At 43.4% G+C, this 18,831-nt stretch overlaps 1 protein-coding gene across 7 annotated transcripts in view; it reads right to left on the bottom strand.

The window, feature by feature from the left end:
- The window catches only part of MRAP2 (melanocortin 2 receptor accessory protein 2), a 452,653-nt gene that overhangs the window by 375,934 nt on the left and 57,888 nt on the right, over positions 1-18,831 (bottom strand). For all 7 annotated transcript variants that reach the window (XM_068281584.1, XM_068281585.1, XM_068281582.1 and 4 more), the window contains 2 exons: positions 8,194-8,294; positions 4,079-4,163 (listed from right to left, as the gene is read on the bottom strand). In XM_068281584.1, coding sequence (XP_068137685.1) covers positions 4,079-4,163; positions 8,194-8,294 — 186 coding nt within the window. The remainder of the gene's footprint in view (positions 1-4,078; positions 4,164-8,193; positions 8,295-18,831) is intronic.

Genomic DNA, 18,831 nt, shown 5'->3' with positions numbered 1-18,831 from the left:
AGTTTTACTCACCTGGGGCTTTTACCAGCCCCCTGCAGCAGTCCTGTGCCCTCGTAGTCACTCACTAATCCTCTGGTACCCCGCTGCCTGCTAGTTTCATTTTTGCCAACAGGCCCGTCAGGACTGGGCACGCGTAGCTTTTTCCGCATTCCCGACTGTAATTAGCGGTATTGCGGGCCACAACGCGTTGCCGCATTACGAACGCATAGATATGGGTCAAAACCAAAAACCGCAAAACAATCGCCCTGCGGGAATTAGTTCATGCTATACAGCACTATCCAGGGGCGCCACGAGGAGGCTTCCCATTGCCCCCATACAACCGGGGGGCCGCGGGGGTCCCAGGCACTCTCACCGCCTGGAACCCACACAGCGGCACCCCGGAGGTGGAGGCCAGGGGGTGCAGGCGATCTCCCCAGCGTGGCCAGCGCCGGGAAGAGCCGCCCGCACACACCTCCCAGGATTAAAAACAGGCACTTACCTCAACCGCAGGGCGATTGTTTTGCGGTTTTTGGTTTTGACCCTGCATATTTAGGCATGCGAAAGCAAATGCTTATTTGCATGAGCAATGTCTCGTGATTAGCCAATAGGCCAAATTTGCAAAGCCAGATTTGTCAGGTTCACTTGGTTGATGCACACATGTTCTTTCTCTGATTGTAGATAGCATTGCATTTCTGTAAAAAAAGGAACATGCGCTTCTAAAATATCAACTACTTTTTAATCAGATAATTGTATGAGTCAACAAATCAATATAATTTAAAAAGGATCCTATACTTATAAAAGCTATCCACAATCACCCCACCATCACATTCACACAATCATACACTATGCGTGACCTGCCGCATATAGCCTTCCAGCACCAAGAAAAATTTGTTTAGTTTCCAGGATGCAGTTCACTTTTGCAAAAAAAAGGAAGCTCAGGTTGCAGCGTTACAACGAATAAAACTTGCGAGTCCTTCAAAAAAAGACCCAGTGTGTCCACAATGGCAGGTAGAAAAATTTCATATACTCTCCACCGTTATAGAAAAACTCCAGGATTAATCCTCCCAAGGTTGTGATGTGGTCTATAATGCGCTTCTTAGTTATATATATATCAGCTAAATAACGTTCCTCCTGAAGAAGGCTAACGTTATTTAGCTGAAACGCGTAGAGGTGAAGATATTGACTCTGTCTTCTATGTGTCAAGATATCTAAGAGCTGTGAGCCGTAGTAGCGCTTAGCGGCTGCACTTCGAAAAAGAGCTCCTATATCTTTAAGGTGACGTCACCGACTACAAAGACACTACAAGCGAAGATCCCGGAAGAGCGAGCGTCACCACTGGGATTGCCAGAAGGAAGTGACGTAGGCCGCCGGGTATCCCCGCAATCTAGACGGAGAGTTGTGGAGTTCTTAGCTACGCAGGACCTGATCATCTAACTTAAGGTACCTTGAGTGGATCAATGATATGAGCAATTTTATATATAACTAAGAAGCGCATTATAGACCACATCACAACCTTGGGAGGATTAATCCTGGAGTTTTTCTATAACGGTGGAGAGTATATGAAATTTTTCTACCTGCCATTGTGGACACACTGGGTCTTTTTTTGAAGGACTCGCAAGTTTTATTCGTTGTAACGCTGCAACCTGAGCTTCCTTTTTTTGCAAAAGTGAACTGCATCCTGGAAACTAAACAAATTTTTCTTGGTGCTGGAAGGCTATATGCGGCAGGTCACGCATAGTGTATGATTGTGTGAATGTGATGGTGGGGTGATTGTGGATAGCTTTTATAAGTATAGGATCCTTTTTAAATTATATTGATTTGTTGACTCATACAATTATCTGATTAAAAAGTAGTTGATATTTTAGAAGCGCATGTTCCTTTTTTTACATTTATTCAATTGAAAGGTTTGTGGAATCCCCTTTTGGAATAGTGCAGCTGAGAAAGCCCACTAGCGCCGCTTCCCACTGAGTTTTTGGAGCATTGCATTTCTTTTTTCTGAGGGCAGGTAGTGAGTGGCTTGTTTTAGGAGGTGAGAGCCCTGGAGCAGGCTATTTGCGCCTGTCCGCCCCTTATGTGTCGCGCCCAGGTTATGCGCATACAGCAGAACACAATGGACGTTGAGGTAAGTGCCTGTTTTTAATCTTGGGAGGTGTGTGCGGGCGGCTCTGCCCGGCGCTGGCCACGCTGGGGAGATCGCCTGCACCCCCCAGCCTCCGCCTCCGGGGTGCCGCTGTGTGGGTTCCAGGCGGTGAGAGTGCCTGGGACCCCCGCGGCCCCCCGGTTGTATGGGGGCAATGGGAAGCCTCCTCGTGGCGCCCCTGGATAGTGCTGTATAGCATGAACTAATTCCCGCAGGGCGATTGTTTTGCGGTTTTTGGTTTTGACCCTGCATATTTAGGCATGCGAAAGCAAATGCTTATTTGCATGAGCAATGTCTCGTGATTAGCCAATAGGCCAAATTTGCATAGCCAGATTTGTCAGGTTCACTTGGTTGATGCACACATGTTCTTTCTCTGATTGTAGTTAGCATTGCATTTCTTTTTTCTGAGGGCAGGTAGTGAGTGGCTTGTTTTAGGAGGTGAGAGCCCTGGAGCAGGCTATTTGCGCCTGTCCGCCCCTTATGTGTCGCGCCCAGGTTATGCGCATACAGCAGAACGCAATGGACGTTGAGGTAAGTGCCTGTTTTTAATCTTGGGAGGTGTGTGCGGGCGGCTCTGCCCGGCGCTGGCCACGCTGGGGAGATCGCCTGCACCCCCCAGCCTCCGCCTCCGGGGTGCCGCTGTGTGGGTTCCAGGCGGTGAGAGTGCCTGGGACCCCCGCGGCCCCCCGGTTGTATGGGGGCAATGGGAAGCCTCCTCGTGGCGCCCCTGGATAGTGCTGTATAGCATGAACTAATTCCCGCAGGGCGATTGTTTTGCGGTTTTTGGTTTTGACCCTGCATATTTAGGCATGCGAAAGCAAATGCTTATTTGCATGAGCAATGTCTCGTGATTAGCCAATAGGCCAAATTTGCAAAGCCAGATTTGTCAGGTTCACTTGGTTGATGCACACATGTTCTTTCTCTGATTGTAGTTAGTATGTGTGTATAGTATGTAGTTCTTTCAGTCTGGGGAACAGGGGTAGACCATAATACTGATTAGAGCCAAATAAAGGCTATGCATGGTTTTCAGGGATTCCCAATTCCCCTCCCCAGAATAGTATTGAGAAATTTGCAGACAGGCATTTTAATTTATAAAAAGTTAGGTTTTAATATGTTTTTTGATAGGTAAAATTGTGTTTTGCTATTGCAGTTCTAGACAGATTGAGGAAAATGTTAGAATATCCACCAGACATTCATGTCATTTCAATCACAAGTCATGTCATTTTTTAATGACTATGGAATAGGGAACGAGAGACAGACGCATCAGAGAGGCTTCACCTCAATTCCTGTCTCAACACAGTTAGAAATCCCTCTCAAATAAAATGCAGAAGGAAGCTACTGTTACCAGTCCCAAGTCTATCAAAACTAAAAAAAAAACAAAAAGAAAATGCTGACCGGATTCCATTGAATCAAGCTTTTAATGCTTTGTGTCATATGTTTAGAGAGTAAAAAGCATGGTTTCAAGAAATGTAAGGCCTTCTTTTTCTTCCTCTCCCTCAGTCAGTCTCACTATCATTGCCATCGCTATCACCTTTTTCCCTTGTGCCACCACGCTCCCGCCCATTATATCTGCCTAAACAGTTCCCTCCACCATTTTCCTCTAACCTTCTCTCTGCTATCTGTTTGCTTCTCTCACTACCACCCATCGTTCTTGACACTGCTCTGTCTTCCACCACCCACCTCTCTCCAACACATGCACACTTCTTGCCCCTCAACTCTTTCTCTAATGCTTTAATACCGCTCATACACCAACTACTTACTCCTCTTCCTCCACATCTTTTTCTCTCTTCTACCTTGAGTTCTCTCTCCTCACTCTTCTCTTACTCATTCTCTCCCCACTCCACCTCACTTTTTGTCAATTTGTTTCAAGAGTGGATGCTAAAGTTATCAAAAAACGTAATTAAACGATATAACCTTCTGCTTTAAATAAATGTTAGCAACAAGATGATCTGATGTTACCTTTAAGTATCAGAGCATGTTTGAGAGCCATCCTTCCAACTAGGCATTCTTTCAGCATTGATTCATAATTGACCCAGCGATGAACCTATCAACATAAATATCTTAAAACCCCATTACAAATTATCCATTAAACATAAATGATTGATGCAAAGTAAACATAAAACATGAACTTGAACATGAAGGTGTAAGCCCTGGCAGGTTCAGGGAAAGGACAAAGGAAGGCAACCCAAACTAGTGGTCAACTACACCAATTCTAAAAATATTCTAACCTTTCTAGTTTAACTGTCTACTGTTTATTGCTTGAAATGCAGTTATCTACATTTTTGTTTTTCCCTTCACCTTAAAGAACTGCCATTGATCTTTGCACTGACCCCAAAAAGAATAATGTTTAACTTCATTTTGCATGGAAAATTATATATATTTATCCATGGTGACATTAAATTGCCACTTATATTTCCGACTACAACCTCAATATCACCACCACCTAAACCTTGTGGTTACTCCACGTTCAACGTTGCCTCAATCATAGTATAAATCACTGATCATAACTCTCTGGACGCAATCTGTAAGACAGCTTTCTAACTGCACGCTGTATTTTCTAAACCAACAAACCTTAAGGGCTCGTTTCCACTGTAGCGGTGCGGAATCGCCTGGATTCCACCGCAGAAGAAATCGCATGCAGGTGTGTTTTTTTACGCGTTATTTTACGCGATTACGCATGCGATTTCGCATAGGTTAGGCTATGTGCGTTTTTAACCATGTCACTGCCTGTGTTAATTTACATTGGTTCCTATGCGGAATCGCATGCGTAATCGCGTAAAATAACGCGTAAAAAAACGCATGCGATTTCCCTATTAAATACATTAGCGGCGATTCGCATGCATTCCACTAGCAGGCGAATTCGTTGGCTCTTTTGTGCGTTTTTTCAACGCTCATAAAAACGCACCACGCAAACGCTACAGTGGAAACAGGTCCATTCACTTGCATTACATGTGCGAATCTGCATGCGTTGGACGCATGCAGATTTGCGATAGTGGAAACGAGCCCTAACTGTTACATTAGGTGGGTGTTATAAACTGTATCAGAAGCTTTTATGAAGTACACAGTACTCCATCCACACCGATCCCTCTAAATATCTACTAACTTTGTCTTGAAAAGCAAGTAGCTTTCGTCAATGTCTGCCTTTCTTAATTCCATGCAGGATGTTGAGGCTGTTACCTACAATATTTTATTCCACTGGTCTCGTAGCATCCCTTTAAATGACTTTATTATAACAGAAGTTAACCTTTGAGGTTTAGCTGAAAACCTTGACATTGTTTATATAGTGGTACATTTGCCTAAAGGGAAGATCTGAGGTGGAAAAAAAAAAAAAAAAGTTCTACTTACCCGGGGCTTCCTCCAGCCCCTGGCAGCCGATATGTCCCTCACCGCAGCTCCACTCCCAGCCGGTGGCCTGGGGTCCCCTTCGTTGGGAGATGCCAACCTTGCCAGGTTGGCATCCTCTGCACGAGTGCTTGGCTGCACCGCTAGCAATCGCACTAACATGGATTGGAGCATTCTGTGCAGGCGCAACGTACGGCACCTGCACAAAATGTTCCAGACCACGTGAGATCACGAGCTGCACGCTCGCGCAGGCACAGAAGATACCGACCTGACAAGGTTGCCATCTCCAACAGAGGGGACCCTGAGCCACCGACTGAGAGCAAAGCTGTGGTGAGGGACATATTGGCTGCCATGGGCTGGAGGAAGCCCCAGGTAAGTAGAATTTTTTTTTTCATCTCGGATCTTCCCTTTAAGGTCAGTCCACTGGCATCATGCTATTCTTTAAAAGATAATACATAACGGCTCTCAATGCCATGTTAATAGCTTTTTAAAGTCTCAGTTGTGTAATCCATCAGGTCCTGGTGCTTTATATAGATTTAGGTGGGGGCCCGTTTCCACTACATGCGGATTCCGGATGCAGAAAAACTGACTCCAATAAATTCCTATGGGCCCGTTTCCACTAAACGCAATTTTTCTGAGCCAGAAAAATTATGGATGGCATGTTGCAGATTTCTGCATCAGATTTTGAATGCAGAAAAACTGACTCCAATGAATGCCTATGGGCCTGTTTCCACTAACGTGTTCATTGTATGGGAAACTATGCATGATGCAGAAATCTGCAAATCCCGTGTAGTGAAAACAGGCCCATAGGCTTTTATTGGAGTCAGTTTTTCTACATCCAGAATCCGCATGTAGTGGAAACAGGCGCTAAATAGCCACATCCAGAAATCTGGATACAGAAAAACTGATGTAGACCTGATGAAGAACAGCGAGTGACACATCCATGCTTATGGGGCTGGAGGAAGCCCCGGGTAAGTGTGTAAAAAAAAAAAAAAAAACACAGCATGAAGCATGACACCTATGGGCCTGTTTCCACTAAACGCTTTTTTTTTTTTTTTTTTTTTTTTTTTTTTTTTTTTTTTTTTTTTATGCAGAAAAATTATGGGTGGCATGTTGCAGATTTCTACATCAGATTCTGAATGTAGAAAAACTGACTCCAATGAAAGCCCATGGGCCTGTTTCCACTAACATTTTCAAAGTATGGGAAAACGGATGCATGATGCAGAAATCTGCATCAGAAAAATCACATTTAGTGGAAACAGGCCCATAGGCATTCATTGGAGTTAGTTTTTCTGCATCCAGAATCTACGTGTAGTGGAAACAGGCCCTAAATAGCCACATCCAGAAATCTGGATGCAGAAAAACTGATACAGAACTAATATAGAATTAGTGAAAATAGGCCTGGGATGTGGAAAGATTTCTACATTGAGTCACTCAGGATGTTTTGAAACTATGTCAACATGAAAATTATGTTACTACTGTGTGTACACAAAGATCCTGATAAATACAATGAGCTAGGGATCCATTTCATGCTTAAACTTTAGCTAAAACTTTCACAGTATTTATTGCATTTTAACTTTTAAAAGAAGAAAGAACCTTCAGATTATAGACACACAGGACACAGAACATTTCTATCGCACTTTTCTCCTGGCACAGTCAAAGCGCTTCAGGGCTGCAGCCGCTTAGGGCACGCTCCACTGGCAATCAGGATGGTTTGGGAGCCTTGCCCAAGGACTCCCTACTGTTTTATGTACTGGCTTGAACCGGACTTTGAACCCCAGTCAAGGGCTCAAATCCTACAATAGAGGCAACAGCCTTACCAGTACGCAATGCAGCTGACCTTATTATGTTTTCTATATAACAATTTTTAACATCTTGCCTATAGGAATACACTGATATGTTTATATAAAGGTGACATAATAACGTCCATTATTCTTTTAGTTTAATTTCCGACTAATCTATACACTGAAGTTTCACTATGAGTAAGGGGAAATTAGCTAGTCTAAGATTAAACGATAAGGTTATGATTAACATTTCTCAGGTAGTTCCATTTCATCTATTGTAATCATTGAAAACAGGTTTTATTTCACACTGTTCTTCCTACTTAACATAAATGCCTATAAACAATGAAGTTTCATATTTTTCCTAAACATGTATCCCATAGTTTGATTTAAGTTTTAATCATGTAACCAACAGCTGTATAAAATACTCTCAGAAAGATTCATATGCTGCCCCCTTCAGCTGCTGGACCCTAGTCTTCTTAAATCAGGGCCCTTTTCAACTACCAGCGTTTGTGATCCTATCCAGATTGCTAAATGCTAGGTACAGCTAAATCTGATGGAAACCATGGCGACCTTTACCACTAGTGCGATCAGTCTGCAGCACAATTTTCTCCTAAGACCAATCGTAATCCTGCCACGGCTTTTTGTGCAATACAGCGCATATACTTTGAATAAGAAGGTGGAAAATTGCATATCAAATCCCACTGCTATGCAAATTTCCCCACAATTGCGCAATTTCCAGCTTGTTTTTTTTCCCAGCACAAAAAGCTAATGGAAAACACACCGTAATCCACCAATTGCGGTGAACTGAATGTATGCTGAAAAAAATATAAATTTGCCTATTTTCAAGTGATTTATAAACTATGAAAGTAAAGCACATAAACATTTACACAAAGGAATGGTAAAATATAATTTGACTAATTTTCAAAAAGACAGACTATAATCACTTACCTCATCAAAAAGTTGTGTCCCATCAACTCCTGCTGCCTTCATTAACTCTTCCACACCTCCGGGATGATATTCCATGTAAGGAGTTATATTATAAACTAGCCCTGTTTGAAACAAAATACATACATTATCTGTCATTGGTTTATTTTAGAGAACATTCTGCTGGAAATACACAATGGAGTTTTTTTGGCAGATTTACTTTCCGATCCATTTTGCGATCGTTTTTCTGAGCGATTTCTATTCACTATATCAAAAAAAACAAACAACAATCGAAATCAGATCGGACCTGTCAGAGAATATCTATTAAGCCATTTTATCTGTTGAAAAAAACTCATTGTGTATTGCCAGCAGCTAGACCCATCTTCTATGCTAGTAAAATCCAAAGTTGGTTAGCATGATGAACTAACAAGAATGGATAAGCACCATATACCAAAATAAATAGGTTATAACCAAGTCTGGGTGTCTGCCCCTAAATAAGGACCCAACACTACAGACCAGTGAGCAGAATGTACTAATGGGTAAAGAAGTACAATTTTACAACACGAGAGAAAAGGTACCTACCGTATTTTTCGCCGTATAAGACGCACTTTTTCTCCCCCAAAAATGGGGAGAAAAAGTCCCTGCGTCTTATATGGCAAAGGCAGGGAATCCCCAACTTCCGAACGCCCGCCGACCCACCGCCATGTTGAGGATTCCCTGCCTTTTTGTCCGCTTTCCCCTTGCGTCTCCTGGTCCCCCGTGCTGCAGTGCATAGCCGCAACTTACCTAATCAATGCTCCCACGGCGATGTCAGACCTCCGCGCTACCCCCAGTTAGCCTCCTCTCCCTCCACCTCATCTTTCCTAGCCCCCCCCCATGCTGTAATGTATAGCGGCAGCTTACCTTCCAAACGCCCGCAATGAATACAGACATCGGTCTCCACGCTACTTCTCGCTCTTGTATCCGGCTTGTACTGATGACGCTTGTACTGATTATGCGGGAGCATTGATTAGGTAAGTTGGGGCTATGCACTGCAGCACGGGGGACTAGGAGATGCAAGGGGGTGGGAGAGAAGACATGCTGGGGAGAAGAGGAAGGACAGAAGGGGACACAAAGTAGAAAAGGGGGATGTATGGGTGACAGAAGGACAAATAGGGAGACCTGCTGGACACATGGAGGGGGCATATTGGACACATAGAGGGGGCATATTGGACACATGGAGGGGGCATATTGGACACACGGGGCAGACACGCTGGACACACGGGGCAGACATGGGTTACACAGGAGCACACATCAGGACACATGGGGATACACGAGGACACCATTTGGGCTAGAACATGTACAGGACGCTCCTGGAACATGGACGCACCAGGTTTAGTATGTATATTTTTTTCCCCCTGGTTTTTGCCCTCTAAACCTGGGTGCGTCATATACCGGAGCGTCTTATACGGCGCGAAATACGGAATTATTAAAGCACCAATACTACTCAATAAAATGAATTTATCAAAATACCTTTATTGCAAAAAATTCCACACAATAAAAACATCAATAGGAATTGCATTGGGTAGACAATGATATAGGCAATAGGAATCATCCATAATTGGGGATCACCCATATGCGCACAGTAAAAATAGTGAATTGGATATTGTGGCAAGAATCACCTATATACCATATATTCAAGGAAGTTTGGGCAATCTTGTTAATCGTCATGATTTTCCTGTATATATCGTTGGTTGTTACGATAAAATATATCATATAGGAGACACACAGTGATATTTGAGAAGTGAAATGAACATTATTGGATTTACAGAAAGTGTGCAATTGTTTAAACAAAAGTAGGCAGGTGCATAAATGTGGGCACCACAAAAAAAATAAATGAAATCAATATTTAGTAGATCCTCCTTTTGCAGAAATTACAGCCTCTAAACTCTTCCTATAGGTTGCAATGAGAGTCTGGATTCTGGTTGAAGGTATTTTGGACCATTCCTCTTTACAAAACATCTCTAGTTCATTCAGGTATGATGGCTTCTGAGCAGGGACAGCTCTTTAACTCACCACAGATTTTCAACTATATTCAGGTCTGGGGACTGAGATGGCCATTCCAGAACGTTGTACTTGTTCCTCTGCATGAATGCCTTGGTGGATTTTGAACAGTGTTTAGGGTCGTTGTCTTGTTGAAAGATCCAGCCCCGGTGCAGCTTCAGCTTTGTCACTGATTCCTGGAGATTGGTCTCCAGAATCTGCTAATACTGAGTGGAATCCATGCGTCCCTCAACCTTGACAAGATTCCCAGTCCCTGCACTGGCCACACAGCCCCACACATGATGGAACCACCACATTTTACTGTAGGTAGCAGGTGTTTTTCTTGGAATGCTGTGTTTTTCCTCCATGCATAATACCCTTGTTATGCCCAAATAACTCAAGTTTAGTTTCAGCAGTCCACAGCACCTTATTCCAAAATGAAGCTGGCTTTTCCAAATGTGCTTTAACATACTTCAAGTGGCTCTGTTTGTGCTGTGGGCTGAGAAAAAGCAACCTCCGTCTCACTCTAGCATACAGCATCTCCTTGTGTAAAGTGCGCTGAATGGTTGAACGATGCACAGTGACTCCATCTGCAGCAAAGATGATGTTGAAGGTCTTTGGTGCTGGTCTGTGGGTTGACTGACTGTTCTCACCATTTGTCGCTTCTGTCTGTCCGAGATTTTTCTTGGTCTGCCACTTCGAGCCTTAACTTGAACTGAGCCTGTGGTCTTCCATTTCCTCAATATGTTTCTAACTATGGAAATAGACAGCTGAAATCTCTGAGGCAGCTTTCTGTATCCTTCCCCTAAACCATGATGGTGAACAAACTGTCTTCAGACCATTTGAGAATTGTTTTGAGACCCCCATGTTGCTACTTTTCAGAGAAAATTAAAAGCGAAGAGAAACTTACAACTGACCCCCTTCAATACTCTTTCTCATAATTGGATTCACCTATGCATGTAGGTCAGGGGTCACTGAGCTTACCAAGCCAATTTGAGTTCCAATAATTAGTTCTAAAGGTTTTAGGATCAATAAAATGTCAGTGCCCAAATTTATGCACCTGCCTAATTTTATTTAAACAATTATTGCACACTTTCTGTAAATGCAATAAACTTCATTTCACTTCTCAAATATCACGGTTTGTGTCTCCTATATGATATATTTAACTGACATTTTTTATCGTAACAACCAACGATTTATACAGGAAAATTATGGCGATTAACAAGGTTGCCCAAACTTTCGCATCCCACTGTATATTCGAGAATAAAAAATTGTGGATTCAAAAAAATAGGGACCAACAGATCCGTGCAATATAAGCGCAATGTAATAGAACCTATAATAATGCAAGTAGCCAGAGGGCTGAAATAAATGAACAAGAACGCTGTGGTCTAAAGGAAATCAGAGCCAAAGTGACCAATAAAGTGATGAGAGTGCACGTCCATCACAAACACAGCTTAACTTTCACCACTGGGAATGTTGAAACAAACCTGAAATGTAAAAAAAAAAAAAACCAAAAAAAACAAAAACGTATGAAATAATTCATTGTGTGTGCTTTACTAATGGTAAATAGAATATTAATAACATAGAACAAAGTCTTAAAGGAAACCAGAGCGGAGCATATATTAATGGTTTTATACATACCTGGGGCCTCCTCCAGCCCCATGTGCACGGATCGCTCCCACGCCGCCGTCCTCAGTTTTCTCCTTTTTCTGTACCAGGTCCTGTAACTTCAGCCAGTCGCGGCCAGTCTTCGCAAAAGCAGTGCGCCCTCTACGTATCTCTCCGGCGGCAGCAATAAACTCTTGAAAATCTCATTAGAATTTTTGATTGCTACATTTGCTACTTTACCACAGGAGAAGTAAGCTTACCATACCTCTCCTTTTTATACTGTATTGTGTTATGCTTTTGGGGTGCCTCCACCATTTCACGTTTATACAAAAGGAATGCTTGTTCAAAACACAATATTCAAAGAGGAATGGATTTTAACTAGTCTCTGAAATAAACATTTTGCAGACAGTTCACTGAATTCTGTTCCGGTTTTCTTTGGTCAACTGTTCTCCCATGAGGAGCCAGACCAATTACACAAGAGACTGTTCTGCGATTTGTAACTAGGGATGATCAATCAGACACAAATCATTCCGTGTTCATACAGGAGTATACAAATTTTCAATGTTAATTAGTACAGCTTGCAAATGGACCAATCGAATTCTATGCTGGCAGGATTCGACTGGCCCATTTTCAAGCTGCATGAATTTGCATTGAAAATTAAACCAATCCTTTATTAACTCAAAACGATTTGCCTTCCCAATTGTAAACTTCTCTGGCAAACCATAAGGCCCGGTTCACATTAGAGTTCCAGGTCCGGCTTCCCCGGACCCGGAACGCTCCGTACACAGCGGATGGCGAATGGATACATTGTTAATCAATGCATCCATTCACACTCGTGCGACCGTCCGGATCCGATCCGAGAACGCAGCTCCGGGACGATCTGGCTTTTTTCCAACATGCTCTATTTTTGCCGTCAGTCCCCGTGCGGCTGCGGACCTGGGCCGGATCCTGACCCGAACATGCGGCCATGCTGTGCAATGAGAAACTGATGTTTCTCATCACACTGGCAATAGGACCGGATGCTTCCAGCACCGGTCCTATGCCACTTGGGGGGCCCAGACTACACGCCGGTATCTCCCATGCTTGCGGTGCCTTTCTGGCACTGCAATGTATCTAGTTCCGGCTACTTTATTGTAGCTGGAACTGATACATTCCGGATCCGCAACTGGTGGCAACTAGTGGCCACCGCAGAGACCCGTACGGTCTCTTTGCGGCCCCCGGATCCGGACCCCCGGACACTTGCGGACTCGATACTAAGGAGTATCTTCGCTTCTACCTGTTCCATCCATGCAGGGTCCACGTGGAATGACAGACAGACCAACCTATATACTTCAAAGAAATCGTAAAAGTTTTATCTGATTTCTGTGAGGGAGAATCAGATTATTATTTAGTATTTATATAGCGCCGACATATTACGCAGCGCTGTACAATATAATATATATATATATATATATATATATATATATATATATATATATATATATATATATATATATATATATATATATATATATATATATATATAGAGTCTTGTCACTAACTGTCCCTCAAAGGAGCTCACAATCTAATCCCTACCATTGCCATATGTCTATATTATGTAGTTTAAGTACTGTAGTCTAGGGCCAATTTTTTTTAGGGGGAGACAATTAACGTATCCGTATGTTTTTGGAATGTGGGAGGAAACTGGAGTGCCCGGAGGAAACCCACGCAGACACGGAAAGAACATACAAACTCTTTGCAGATAGTGCCCTGGCTGGGATTCAAACCAGGGACCCAGCGCTGCAAGGCGAGAGAGCTAACCACTACGCCACCGTGCTGCCCATCAGATTCAAGATATATGGTACCAGAAGTACAAAGTAGATTATCTATTTATATGTATATGCTCTGTGGATGTAAATGATACTTTGACATGATTGTTGCTTGTAATAAAAGGGCCTGAAAGCTGTGAAACATACATTAGGTTAAGAAATTGATTAAGAAAGGAATGAACATACATTTTCGTGAATTATGATTTTTATTATTAGAGTGGATCTGTATGTCTTGTCTCAAAGTAAGAACTATGTAAAAACTTTAATGTAATGTAAAAGCATATGATTTAAAAGAGGAACTGAAAGGAGAGTGTGGTTTAGAAAAAGTGCCTCATGCAGCATAAGAAGAATCATGTTTACTATTGGCATGCAAATCTAGAGGGTTTTTTTCATTCCCTTGTTGAAGTCCCGCCCCTTTTTTCTAATACAGATACTCAAGTTTATCCAGATCGCTTAGGGCCCTGTTTCACACTGTAAATCAATACAAAATCACTGCTACTTTGCCGCAATTCGATTTGCAATTCTCATTCCCTAAAACAGACTAGTTTTTACACCGTGTTATTTTCTGCCATTTCTGCCTGTTAATACAATGCTCTCCACTAGGCTGCTATGCTGGAGCGGTGTCTCCCATTTTTGGTGTTTGATCACATTTTGTACAGTAGTATAATATGCTACTGATACTAATGTAATTTCAAATATCGCAGAAGTCATATCTGGAGAGCTTGCACTGCAGGGTGAAATTCCTGGCAGCATTATTAACATAGTGAAGTGTTTAAATGGAATTTGATATTGTGGGTGACAATCCCGCTTTAAAGTGGAACTGAAGTATCTGTAAAATAAAGATTTTCACTTATCTGGGGCTTCTGCCAGCCCCCTGCAGCCGACCTGTGCCCGCTCCATTTCAAAATGATCCTCTGTTCCCCTGCCACGGATCACTTTCACTTCTTAAATCGGAGTCCACTGCGGAGTCCATCATTTTGAAATGGCGTGGGCACAATGCGACTGCAGGGGGATGGCAGAAGCCCCAGGTAAGTGAAAATCTTTATTTCAGATACTTCAGTTACGCTTTAAGCTTAGGACTGACGTCACTGAGTAAGAGGGATTTCACCTTTTCAGCTGGATTTCCATTGGCCGCAGGACTTTTGTCCCTCTGAGAACCTGCCAGCTTCACACTGGTGGCGAGTTCATGTCCGTTTGAGCCAGCAAGACAAATTCTTGTATCTATATGATAAGATCTTTATGCCCGAAGGTTTATGGACTGAACGTTTCAAATACGGTCATGACCAGTGGGCACATTTGTTATGGGCAGGGGAAGAGTAAGATGGTGGCCACACTACTTGAGGGGAGAGTGATTGGCTGCCCATAATAGGAGTTAGGGTCACCCCCAGGAGAACTAACTCAAGAGTTCTGCCACAATAACAAGTTGATACTGAATGTTGAAATTATCTGGTGCTTTTACAGCAGATAATGCACTTTAAACACATACCACTCATGTGGGAAAAAAACTGTGCACTATTTACTATGAGCAGTATAATATGAGCTCAGAGTTCACTTCCTTGAAAGGTTCTCTCAATTGTAAAGCAGTCATGTATTTTATTATATTCTTTTCAGCATCCCATCACAGCAGTCTTTCAAAAGCTACAAATGGCTGGTCATGGTCATATCAGGTGATTAAAACTGCATTTTTACGATGTAGACAATGTGAGTCACTACCAGTGTCAACGATCTGGATATCAATTGGCTATTTAAAGTGGATAGGAGATAAAATGTAGGGTCATTACTAATGGCCTCGTTACATATATTATATAAACCCCCCCCCCCCCTTCCTTAACTTCCCTGGCGGTCTATTAAAAACTGCCAGGGGGCAGCGCAGGTGTTTTTTTGAAAAAAAAAAAATTTTTTAATCATGCCTAGGGCTCGCTACATGATAGCCGCTGTGCAGCGGCATCCCCCTACCCTCTTCGGTCGCCTCCGGCGATCAGGAAACCCCGTTCACAGAACGGGGATTTCCTGGAGGGCTTCACCCGTCGCCATGGCGACGGGGCGGGATGACGTCACCGACATCGTGACATCATCAGGAGTCCCGATCCACCCCTCATCGCTGCCTGGCGCTGGTAGGCCAGGCTGTGCAAGGGGTCTAGGGGGGGGGGGTAGGGCTCTGCGGCACGGCGGATAGCGGCGAATTGGCGCGGGGCGGCGGCGATCGGTGTGCTCACGCAGCTAGCTGCGTGCAGCAAAAATAAAATAAATTTAAAAAAATTGTGCAAATCGGCCCAGCAGGGCCTGAGAAAACCTCCTGCACAGCTTACCGCCAGGAAGGTTAAAAGGAACCTTAACTGAGAGGGATATGGATATTTCCTTTTATAGTATTATCTAAATCACACACCTGAAACAAGCATGCAGCTAATCCAGTCTGACTTCAGTCAGAGCACCTGATCTGCAAGCATGCAACTAATCCAGTCTGACTTCAGTCAGAGCACCTGATCTGCATGAAATGCCCACTGGAGCCCAGGACCAAGTTTTTCTGCAGACTGTCTGATGTTGTCATTGAGAATCCTCACGTATTGCTCTTTTTTCAGGTTGCCGTATACCGTGATTAGGTTCCCTGGTCCATTGGCTGAAAAACGCCCCCAAAGCATAAAGTTCCAACCACCATGTTTGACATTGGGGATGGTGTTCTTTGGGTTAAAGGCTTCCCTTTTTTTTTTTACGCCAAATGAAGGAAACATCATTGTGACCAAACAATTCAATTTTTGTTTCATCTGACCATAAAACAAAGGACCGGAAGTCTTCTTTGTCCAGATTAGCATTTGCAAAGACCAAGTGAGCTTTTGTGTGCCTTATCTGGAGAAGTGGCATCCTTCTTGGTCTGCATCCGTGGAACCCAGCCGTGTGCAGTGTCCGTTGGATCTTGAGACATTGCCACCTTCAGAGCCCAGATTCACCAGAATGGCCTTAGTGCTGATGTCTATGTCCAGATGGCTTTGCTAATAAAGACTATACTTGTATGCCATTTGGTTGAGCGGATTTTCCTTCTACCCCTGTTTGGTTTAGCTAGGTCTGGTCCTGCTCCCATTTTGGCATGGTGGTGTGGTGAGCAGTGTTTCTCTCTCAAAATGCAAGAACAAACACCTCTTGTGACACAAGAAAAAGGCACTACAGCATCCTCTCCTTCCTAATTGTGGCCACTAATTATCCAATCTTTTTCATCCAATCTGACTATTTCTATGTAATATAAGGTAACTGCCTGAAGTATCCATTCAGTATATGCACTCAATTTACCCTTATACTACATCGATTTTGTAAGATTGGATGAAAAAGATTGGATCATTAGTGGCCACCATTAGACTCCCAGTCATCCTCTGGCACCTAAGGGGGAGGCTGCAAAAACTCCACTGCAATTGCCATAAACTCTATTGCTATTACTGTAAGACTGCATGTAATGTATGGTATTTGTCTTGTGCACCGTGCTCTTTTTATTCCAATAAATACTTTTAAATTAAACAAAAACTAGTTATGGAACTAAAAGTTTTGTTGTCTGACTATCATGTTTGCCCCCTGCCTGCAATACTTTGTGAGTCACCCGAATGAGAACGCAGATGTCAGTGAAATCAGAGGTCATAATCTGTATGAGTCTCAGGTGTGATAAACTACTATAACCAAAAGATTAGCAGGGTAGGCAACTGATATTTTTCAACAGATAAATAAAGATAGGAGCTAGAATATTCCTTTGACTAAATGTTCTCTTCAAAAGTAACAAAGGATCAGAGCATTACGGTGATAGAGTAGAATCTTTTCAAGAGACTGTGTAGAAGCATATAAAAATGGCTAATCAAATATTACTTGCACGATAAGGTAAGGATTAAGCTGGTCAAACATTCATTGGGTGTGCACACACATGCACAAGTTGTTACACGAAGGGATCAGGATGTGATCCCTTGGGGTGACAATTCAGCAGCAAAGCACTGCATGGACGCCTCTCTCTCTGCTATAGCAGAGGGATGTGTTTTCTGCTATGGTGGGGGGGGGGGGGGGGGGGGGGGAGGGATGACTATGTAGCATACAATGGAGCAGTTCCTATCAGGAAGGGTAAGGAGAAAAATGCGCTTGCCGGTTGATGAAGTCTAAAAATCCAGCATTCTGGCTCTGTAAATGAGTTTGGTAGGACCTTAACAGTGCTGCATGGATACCCCTTTTCAAAATCCGAATTTAATTCGGATCCGGATACCCACAAATCTGATCCGAATCAGATATCTGAATTCAGACTTTTGGTATCCGAATCAGATATCCGGACCCAATATCGGAGACATCCGCCCGGATTCGGATATCCGGATAGAAAACCGGAAGTGGCCTTTAAATTGCTTTTAAAACGTTTTTTTTTTTAGGCTAAATGAGGCATGTAGCATCATGCTTTTTTAAAGGGAAACACTAATTGATGATGTGGGGACATAAAATCCCCCCCCCCCCCCCCCCCCCCCCCCAATAAAAGTGGCTGTCAATTAACATCAGGACTAGGTTCCAGACAGTGGTAGTGCAGCTCACATTGTGTCCAAAGTCCAACTGCACATCTGGGACATGACAGTTTTCAGTCCAGACACCTCCAAAAAATTACGCAATTGTGTTTTGGGTTAAATATAGGTGGTATCAGCACAGCAGCAGTGGCCTGTGGCACCCTGGCGGTGGGAGCAGCAAAGGGAGCAGGAGTAACATCTGCCAGGAGCACCACCTGCCAAGTGACAGACAGCAGAGGAGAAGACACTAGTGCACACACTAACTGTCACACTGGCACTGCTCAGCAGCACAGCAGTTCTGTAGTAAGCTAACACAGTAGTACTACTACTCTAACAACTAACTAGCACTGACTGCAGTACTAACTACACAATAACACAGTAATCCTATTCCCTAACCTAGACTGTAGCTAAGGCTAATAGCAGGCCAGCAGCTGGCCTGGTCTGTGCACAGCAGACACACACACACACAGACACATAGCAGTAGCTGCAGCAGCCCTGCAGCACACACTCTGAGGGCTCGTTTCCACCATAGCGAATCCGCATGCGGCGACGAGATGCGGATTCGCTTGTTACACTGAAGTGGCCGGGGCTGTTTCCACATGTGCGGCGTGCGGGAGCGATTTGGCGGCGGGCCAAATCTGCACGACGGGACCCACCGAATTCGCCTGCGTCGGGAATCCGTGCGAATCGCCGCTAATGTATTTAATAGTAAA

The sequence above is a fragment of the Hyperolius riggenbachi genome, chromosome 4, assembly GCF_040937935.1.
Source record: "Hyperolius riggenbachi isolate aHypRig1 chromosome 4, aHypRig1.pri, whole genome shotgun sequence".
Classification (NCBI taxonomy): Eukaryota; Metazoa; Chordata; class Amphibia; order Anura; family Hyperoliidae; genus Hyperolius; species Hyperolius riggenbachi.
This window is presented reverse-complemented; position numbering and strand designations above follow the sequence as displayed.